The 9543-nt window shown below is 37.3% G+C and overlaps 1 protein-coding gene across 1 annotated transcript; it reads right to left on the bottom strand.

Moving 5' to 3' along the window:
• Window positions 1-5800: 5800 nt before the first annotated feature.
• On the bottom strand, window positions 5801-9222 carry LOC127123124 (putative disease resistance protein RGA4). Its single transcript, XM_051053379.1, has one exon. It carries the CDS (start codon window positions 9089-9091, stop codon window positions 5801-5803), a length of 3291 nt encoding a protein of 1096 aa, XP_050909336.1. The 5' UTR covers window positions 9092-9222.
• Between the last annotated feature and the right edge of the window lie 321 nt (window positions 9223-9543).

The raw sequence follows: 9543 nt of genomic DNA, 5'->3' as shown, positions 1-9543 counted from the left end.
TATTCATCATAATCACATACTCATGAACATCAACAAAACAACATATCAAATGCAATGCACACACTCATGCATGACTCAACACGACTCGGTATACCCATTTTGTGACCAACTACAGGATCACCACTCCCAGATTCATCACCATAGAATCCGAGTTCCCCACAAGGAACCAAGCATCTCAACAAGCCCGGAGTTAACAACATCATTGGAACTCAGTCCGTTCATCACTAGGCATCGGCCTTTCATGAATGCATGCACACCAAACATGCATCATAATCAACATAGCAACAACAGCATCATATAGTCATGTTATCATCATCATTAATAACATGACATACAACTCAACAAAACAACAACAGTATCACAACGATATCACATCGTTACATAACACATTTAATTATTACCAAACACGTAAATTCATCATTATCATCATCATAAACACCTCATACACAATCATATAATCACTGTTAATTGTTTATAATACAAATACAGCAACTTACTAAGAGTCTCACAACTCAACGTACCCCAAAACTCCCCACATCAACTTCTGCACAGCACAGTTCGCGCCGCGCAGCAGGGTTCGCGCCGCGAACGATGCGTTACAGAACTCCTCTGAATCCTGTCCAGTTCGCGCCGCGAACTAGGCTTCGCGCCGCGAATCGCGCGCGAACAGAAGCCCTCTGTTACGAAAACCAGCGCAGCTTTGCTTCTCTACTCGCCATAGCTCATACCCCAGGGCTAACAACCCAATATCCACATTAAACAGTCATATATACACAACATACTTCGATTATAATGCATATAACTCCACAAAACTCACAGATCGGAGAATTTTCCATCAAAACCCCAACTTTCCCAATCTCCCTAAAATCCCCAAAATCCATCAATAATCCAACAGATATCATGAATTGCTCGCGTATTATCGTTTAATAAGGTTCAGACCCCTTACCTCTTTGGATTGAAGGAAGCTCTGAGCAATCTTTGGCCTTTTCCTCTTCCTTCTCTTTCTCTTCAGCGTTTCTCCCCCTTTCTCTGATTCTGAGGCAAAACACGTGAAAACAACCTGAGTTCTCACTTTGGCCTCTTTTATCCAATTTCCACTTTTACCCTTCCACTCTTCATATTCCAATTATTTTATTTATTTAATTATTATTAAAATAAATAACATCTATAATAATAATAATAATAATCCAATAATTCAACTTTATTTAATTAAATTAATAAAATAATATTAACTCAATTAAATAATTCTCTTATTTTAATCGGGGTGTTACACCTTACATCCATGTCAGTCTTCTTTTTGAAGACCCACTTGCATCCTATAGGGTTAACTCCTACAGGAGGCTCTACCAAGGTCCAAACTTGGTTTGTGTACATGGAATCCATTTCAGATTTCATGGATTCTAGCCACTTCTCAGACTCGGGACCAGTTATGGCCTCTTGGTAGGTTACATTCTCATCTTGATCCATGAGTAATACACCACCTTGATCAGTTATGAGATATCCATATCTCTCAGGTAGGTGACGTATCCTGCTTGACCTACGTTGGTCTTGTTCTACTTGAGTAGGTTGCTCTTCCACAACTACTTGTGTTTCCTACTCTAATTCCTCCATAGGTGTATCAATGCTTTGTGATTCTTGAATTTCTTCAATCTCTACTTTCCTCCCACTTATTCCTTTGGAAATAAAATCCTTTTCTAGGAAAACTCCAGTTCGAGCAACAAACACTTTGCCCTCAGAATGATTGTAGAAGTAATACCCTCTTGTTTCTTTAGGATACCCCACAAATAAGCATTTGTCAGATTTGGGTTCAAGCTTAGTTGAAATTTGTCGTTTCACATAAACTTCGCAACCACAAATCTTCATGTAAGACATATGTGGTTCCTTACCACTCCATATCTCATATGGTGTCTTCTCAACCTTTTTGGATGGAACACGGTTAAGTGTGTAAGTTGTTGTCAATAGTGCATGTCCCCAAAAGGAGTTTGGAAGATCGACATGACTCATCATGGATCGGACCATGTCTAACAGGGTTCGATTTCTTCTCTCAGATACACCATTCCATTAGGGTGTTCCAGAAGGAGTAAGTTGGGATAGGATCCCACACTCTTTCAGATGGTCATCAAACTCTAGGCTTAAATACTCACCACCTCGATCTGATCGAAGAGTTTTAATGTTCTTACCTAGTTGGTTTTGTACTTCATTCTTGAATTCCTTGAACTTTTCAAAGGACTCTGATTTGTGTTTCATTAAATACACATAACCATATCTACTGAAATCATCAGTAAATGTGATGAAGTACTGAAAACCTCCTCTGGCTGGTATGTTCAGTGGTCCACATACATCGGTATGTATGAGGCCCAAAAGATCATTAGTTCTTTCACCTTTTCCTGTGAATGGAGACTTTGTCATCTTTCCAATTAAACAAGACCTGCATGTCTCATATGATTCATAATCAAAAGAGTCTAAGAGTCCATCTTTATGGAGTTTGTAAATGCGTTTCTCATTTATGTGGCCTAATCGACAATGCCAAAGGTAAGTTGGATTTAACTCATTAGGTTTCATAATATTAATGTTATAAATAGGCATTTCAGGATCAAGGACATATAGCCCATTGTTCATTTGTGAAGTAGCATAGAATATATCATTCAAATAAATTAAGCAACAATTGTTCTTTATTATAAATGAAAAACCAAACTTGTCCAAACAAGAAACGGAAATAATATTCCTGCTAATTGTAGGTACATAATAACAGTTCTCTAACTAAAATATTAAACCACTAGGTAAAGTCAATACATAAGTTCCTACGGCTAAAGCAGCAACCTTTGCTCCATTGTCAACTGTAGGTCAACTTCACCTTTTGCCAAATCTCTACTCCTTTTTAGCCCCTGCACATTGGTACAAATGTGAGAACCGCATCCAGTATCTAATACCCATAATGCAGAAGTAGATAAATTAATTTCAATAATAAAAATACCTGAAGTTGAAGTCTCTACTCCATTCTTCTTATCTTCCAGGTACTTTGGGCAGTTTCTCTTCCAGTGTCCGGTCTTACCGCAATGGAAGCAGGTGCCTTCCTTTGCTATGCCTCCACTAGGCTTCAAAGCAGCAATAGTGGGTTTAAGTTTGGCAACTTCCTTGCCTTTCCCTTTATCACCCTGCTTGGTGGGTCTTTTGTGAAGGAGAATTGCGGTCCAAAACGCAGCGGAAATTAAAATTTTCTCCTTTAGAGATCCTTACAAATGGTCATGATCAGTGATAGAATATTTACCTCTTGTGGCGATTGAAATCTTTGGTGCATATCTCTTGTGATGATCAAAACCTTTGATGCAGATCTACGGAGCGATCACGAACGTTGAACGATGATAACGTCTCTACTCAGTCCACACGAACGGATTCCTTCAATCTCAGTGCTAGCTGGTATGAATGAAGGCTTTGAGTGAGAGAGAGAGAGAGAGAAAGAAAACGAAAATGCAACCGCAATTAAATGCTTCTGCACAAGGGTTCTATTTATAGAACCACTTGTGTGGGCTTTAAGCTAAAAAGTCCACTTAAGTGTATTTTGGCCCATATCTTATAATATGCCCAAAATCACTTAAGCGTGTGGTACCTTACCATATTTCGTATTCTACTTAAGTACATCGTACCTTACGATGTTCTATAATTCACTTAAGGGCATTGTACCTTACGATGTTCCTTAGTTACTCTATCTCTCATCAATCCGTCCTTTGTGTGTGACCCTGTAGGTTTTCGCGACGTTGACAATTATATTAAATCATGTATTTAACATAATAAATAGTGAGCGGTATCTAGCAACACATCACTGCTACCCAAGACACGAAAATGTCATGTGATCTTACAAATCCTTCTGTGATAATACTTATGTGCATAATTACTCTTTTTCCCTTATGTCTATATTGAACACAAGGCATAGACCGTGTCATCCTTGTCCAGTTCAATATTGGGCCCATAGATATTTATCCTGTTATGCAGGATGGGCAAATTCCATCTAGGTCACTCATATCCCTAAGCATGCTTCGTGGAGTACCCATCAACTGTCTTTATGGTCATCCAGTTACAGACAATGTTTGATCAGCAATAAGGCACTCGACTCTACATCTAGGGTCCATAGTGGTTTCAGGTCGAAGGGTATACACCATTATCACCATGAGAATAACTTATGACACTTTGCATAACATTCTATATAGTATTCTCATAGCGGGTCAATCCAGTATAAATATTACTCTTAATATTCATACTTATGTTTAAGACTTGATAACTCCTTATCCATGATCCATGAGATGTGATCATCAGTCTATATACATAATAGTCTTAATACTTTAATGTTATCCCACTTCACAATAAAGCTCGACTATGGATACTTTAAGAATAGTGTCCTTATGTTTAATGTTATCTCATGATTAAGTCACACTTGATACATTAAACGAACTATCTATTCTAGGGACTTTATTAGACAAACATAATAAAGAAAAAACCTTTTATTATTAATAAATAATTCGATACAAGTACCAAAAGTATTGACCTCTAGGGCTTACACCAACAACTTGGTGGGTTCATGTGACAAAGGCGTCTTCATCTCGGCGATCGCCCCACTAAATTTCCACGCGTACTCAGATGCGGACTGGGCGGGCGACAAGGATGATTATATTTCTACCACTGGTTACCTATTATATCTTGGCAGCACGCCCATCTCTTGGAGCTCTCGAAAACAACGTTCTATTGCTCGATCATCCACAAAAGCAGAATATAAAGCCTTAGCTGACACGACGAGTTAGCTGCTATGGGTCCTTTCCCTACTCACCGAACTTGGCCACACTCCAACAGCCAATCCAGTCATCTATTGTGACACTCTCGGTGCTACCCATCTTAGTGCTAATCATGTATTTCACTCTCGGATGAAACATATAGCATTAGCATATCACTTTGTCCGAGAAAATGTTCAACGTGGCAAGTTTCGCGTATCCTTTGTTTCTACCGATGATCAACTTGCTGATATTCTAACCAAACTCCTGCTTCGTCCTCAATTCGATTACTTATTGTCCAAGTTGCATCTCTCATTCAGACCATACAACTTGCGGGAGGATATCAATAATAATAATAATTAGAATTTAATTTCCTTTAATTATTATGATTTGTAATCACTCATTATTCACTCACCTAATTAGTGGAGTGGAGAGTTTCTAGGAAAGTTGTTAGTCTGACTCACTCCATTTAGGTTTACGTTGTATATATACATGTCAGAACCTAATGAGTAAAGAATGTATTATTTACACAGTTCTTTTCTTTCAGTTTCTTATAGGCATTACTCTAAAACAATCTCTAATTAACATAAATATAAAATAAATAAATTAAAATACAAATTTAAAATTAAATTAAAAAATGTTAGATAAATAAAATTTAATTTTATATTTTTGTGTTAACTTCTTTTCTTTGACTTCAATAATTTCTGTACGTTGTTTTTTATGCAAGAAAAGATATTGACAACCCATATCTATAAAGATGAAAGAAAAAGATAATAAAATAGGATGAGGGGTTTAGGAAGAAGAAAGAAAAAATAAAACAAATAGAATAAGAGAGATTACATTATCGCATTTTATTTTATTTGAATATTTATTAAACATTATAATGATCTTCAAAGATTCTTAAACACAAGCTCAGTATGTACGATGTGCAATTTTAGTTTTGCTTAACAAAATAATTAGAATTTGCTTTCACGATTTTTATTCATAGAGATCAAATACATTATTATAAAGGAAAAGTTTAAAATAAATAAAAAATTATCTTACACATGCATAGAATCAAACCTACTCCCTATGACAATATCTTGAACGTGGGCTATTTTGTGCCAATCTTCACCAGTGTTCTCTTTACATCGTTTCTCTAATTCACTGCAACCGTGAATTCTCAAATGTTTCAGACTAGTAAGGCGTTGAATGCTCATGGGAAGACATGTCACCTTTGGACAATTAGAAATCTCCAATTCTTGAAGCAAGGCAAGGTTTCCTAACCAGTCAGGTAAGGATGCCAGGTTCGGAAGATTAGCCAATGACAAAGATTCAAGAGCACACATATGTTGTAATGCCTCATGCAAACCTTCTATTTCTGGGCAACCTTGGACTGTCAAATCCTCAAGACAAGTGAGGTATTGAAAATTTTCTGATAGGTTGAACTTTTGGCAGCTCGTAATACTCAATGTCTTAAGAGAGTGCAATCCATGTAATACTTCATCTGCCAATGACTTGAGGTTCTCGCAACCACTAATATGTATTGCTTGGATAACATTAGTGTTATTGATATCAGTTGGAAGTTGCTCAAGTTTGGAAAGGCCATGAATGTAAAGATTCTTTAGAGAAGTGAGGTCTCTTAGCATCCCAGTTGGAAAGAAACTTAGCTCTGTATGACTGTTGAAACAAAGGAATTCAAGACTACCGAGTCTATGAATTGAACTTAGCAAATGTTGGCTGCATTTCCCTTCTATAAGCAAACCACTAAGAGAAGGAAGGCAAGGCAACTCCAACAGTATAGGACATTCTGTAATTTCAAAATTTGAAAGGCACGGAAACATGTTATCTCTATCCTCCCTTGATAACCTTACCAGGTTCGGCAACTGCTCTAGTTCCAATTTTTCTAGTTTTGTGAAACCTCCTGCAACTCCACCATTGCATGAATCCTCCTCATATAGGTATTTTACATGACTCAGGTTAGATACTATTAGATTCGTTAGAGAAGGAAGTTTCCCCAAGTCTGAAAGGTGTAAACAACTTTCGCAACTCACAAGTTGTAGATGAGTTAAAATAGTTAGAGACGAACTAGACATCCATTGTGGGAAATAGGCACCTGTATATCCTCTCACTCTCAGACTTTGAAGTTGTTGGGTTTGAGGTTGAAGCACTTCAAGAATCTCTTTAACGTTTTCTTGTAATTGGGACTCTTCATTTATCTCCCATTCCAATTCCAAATTGTTCACTTGCTTTCTCAACATATTAGCTTCATTGGCATCCATCACACTTTCAACTCTCTCCAAGTGTTTAATGTAAAGGCTTCCTTTAAGATTCATCTGTCCTAGTTCCGCCAAAAGAAACCCTTTCTCCATGCCAACAACATACATGGTTAAAGTTTTTAGAGAAACCATTTTACTTATATGTGGAGGCAAACTTGATAGCGAGTTACAGCGCTTCAAAGATAGATGTTGTAGAGCTTTCAACTGTACCAACCTATCAGGCAACCTTTGGAGACTTTTACAATAATCTAACTTTAAAATCTGCAAATTCCATAACTCGCATAAAGATTCTGGAAGAGTTTTGAATTCTCCACGGGAAAGATTCAAGTATCTTAAATGTTTCAAACGAAAAATCGAAGATGACAACTCTTTCATTCTTTCGAAATCAAGTACTCGTAGAGAATAACATTTTAGTATTTGAGGTGGGGAACAATTGTATGGACGACTTAAAAAGGTCCTTAATGATTTGATTTCATGCAACTGTTTTGAACCGACTATCATAGAAGATTTCTCACCATAAATTGAGAGGTGGCGAATTCTTTTAGATAGGTTTGATTTTGGAATGTAACAACTAACCTCTTCCGCAATAGATTGAGCAAGATCATGAACAAGGTCATGCATTTTAAATTGTTCAATTTCACCAATATCATCTATCTCTATATCTTGAAAAAATGATCTCCAATATAACTCATTCCACACCTCATTGCCAATATCTTCTGCTTCCAGCATTCCATTAGATGAAATAAAACCGTTAGCCATCCAAAGATCAATCAAAAATTTCTTGTCTATTATTTTGTCTTTGGGAAACAGTGCACACAAGGCAAAACACGGTCTCAGTTTTACTGGCAAATTCAAATAGCTCAATCTTAAGGCAGGCATGACATGATCTTCACCTTGTAAATTCCATAGCTGGCTTTCCTTGACATTGAGCCACTCTATTTCCTTTCTTTTGAAACGCAACAGACTTCCTAATGCCATTGCTGCAAGAGGCACTCCCCCGCACTTCTTTACTATCTCCTTTCCTATGGCCACAAGTTCTTCCCTCTCTTCCTCATTTGGTCCAAAGGCTCTCTGTTTCAACAATTCCCAACAATCAGTGTCTAATAGGATTGATAAATCATGAGGGGGTATTGTTCCCATGATTGCTGCAACCTTTAGAAGACGAGTGGTGACCAAAATTGATGCGCCTTTTCCCCCACATGCCAATACAGATTTCAACATCCGCCAATTCTCTTGTTCATCATCCCATACATCATCCAACACAAGCAAATACTTTTTTCCTTTCAACAAATCTAGAAGTTTTCTTTGTAAAGGCTCTAGATCCAGTTCTGCACAAGCATGGCCAGTTGCTGATTCAATGATGGCTTTTGTTATTCTCTTCAAACTAAAATCTTCCGAAACACATACCCAGATTCTCAGCTCAAAATGACTGACTACCTTGTCATGATTGAATATAAGTTGGGCAAGTGTTGTTTTTCCAAGTCCACCAAGACCAACTATTTGATAAACAGACAAATCCTCGAAACTAGAAGCATCGCCTACCAAAAACTCAATAATTCTATCCTTATCTTGTTCTCTTCCGTAGACTTGAGGTTGAGTAATGATTGAAGTAGTTTGGCGCCAGTCAAGGACTCCACTTCTCTTCTCTCTAACAATCTCCATCAAATGAAACTTGCTCCTTTCTTGAGCGATTTCATCTAACCTCTCTCTTATCCTCTTCATTCTCTTAGCAATTTGGTAGCGGAAAACATTATGTTTGGGATGAAAACAAGATAAAAAAGAGCTTTGTACCTTGTGTGACAGTCCTTTAGACTCCATCTCCAGCACTTGAGTGGCACACTCGTCCAAGATGTCCTCGAGGACGTAAGCAGCATCTTTGAGCTTAAGCAGCCAATCCTTGATAGCTCTATCACTGAACTGTTTTTCTTCGGCATCTTCAAGTGTAGCCTTGATTGTAGTTAGCAAGCTGGAAAGACTATTAAAGTCTTGATCGAAACCCAGAAATAAGTCAAGCTCATTTCGAATGAGTGAGCTCAAATTAGTAAGCACAAGTTCAAGCACAGCCTCAGCCATGTTTCAAATTTGTACCTGAAGAAGAATGTAAACGCAAGGAAAAGTTTGTTTGTTTTTGGTTAAGAAATGAAGATGTAGTAGATGTTTTGGGATAGACTTTGTCAAGTCAACATTAGACATAGAGATGAGAAAATGACAGGTTAGAAAAGGAAACAGATCTGAAACTTGGTTGCAATAAGTAAGGAGAATATTGAGTAGAGACACATGTCTGTTTTTAATTGGCCTGTACAGAAATTGGCAAAGAATGCGAGCTGTTTCAGATTTCCATAAACATATGTTACATGACAGTTTGAAAGCATTAACAAAGTTTAAATATTTGATTAATTACTCAATTGATGATTAACTAATGAATATTGTCTCCTGTCTTAGATGGTAGATTTTGACGCACATCTGACAGTGCTTGCTGAAAGATTACAAGAATGAGTAGTAATTCATACAATTACAAACACCAA

Source organism: Lathyrus oleraceus, chromosome 2 (genome assembly GCF_024323335.1).
Source record: "Lathyrus oleraceus cultivar Zhongwan6 chromosome 2, CAAS_Psat_ZW6_1.0, whole genome shotgun sequence".
Lineage (NCBI taxonomy): Eukaryota > Viridiplantae > Streptophyta > Magnoliopsida > Fabales > Fabaceae > Lathyrus > Lathyrus oleraceus.
The sequence above is the reverse complement of the archived record's forward strand: the minus strand, read 5'-3'. Positions and strand labels throughout refer to the sequence as shown.

Bases quoted from the DNA above. Each gene is read 5' to 3' on its own strand.
- LOC127123124 (XM_051053379.1), bottom strand. From the start codon at position 9,091: ATGGCTGAGGCTGTGCTTGAACTTGTGCTTACTAATTTGAGCTCACTC.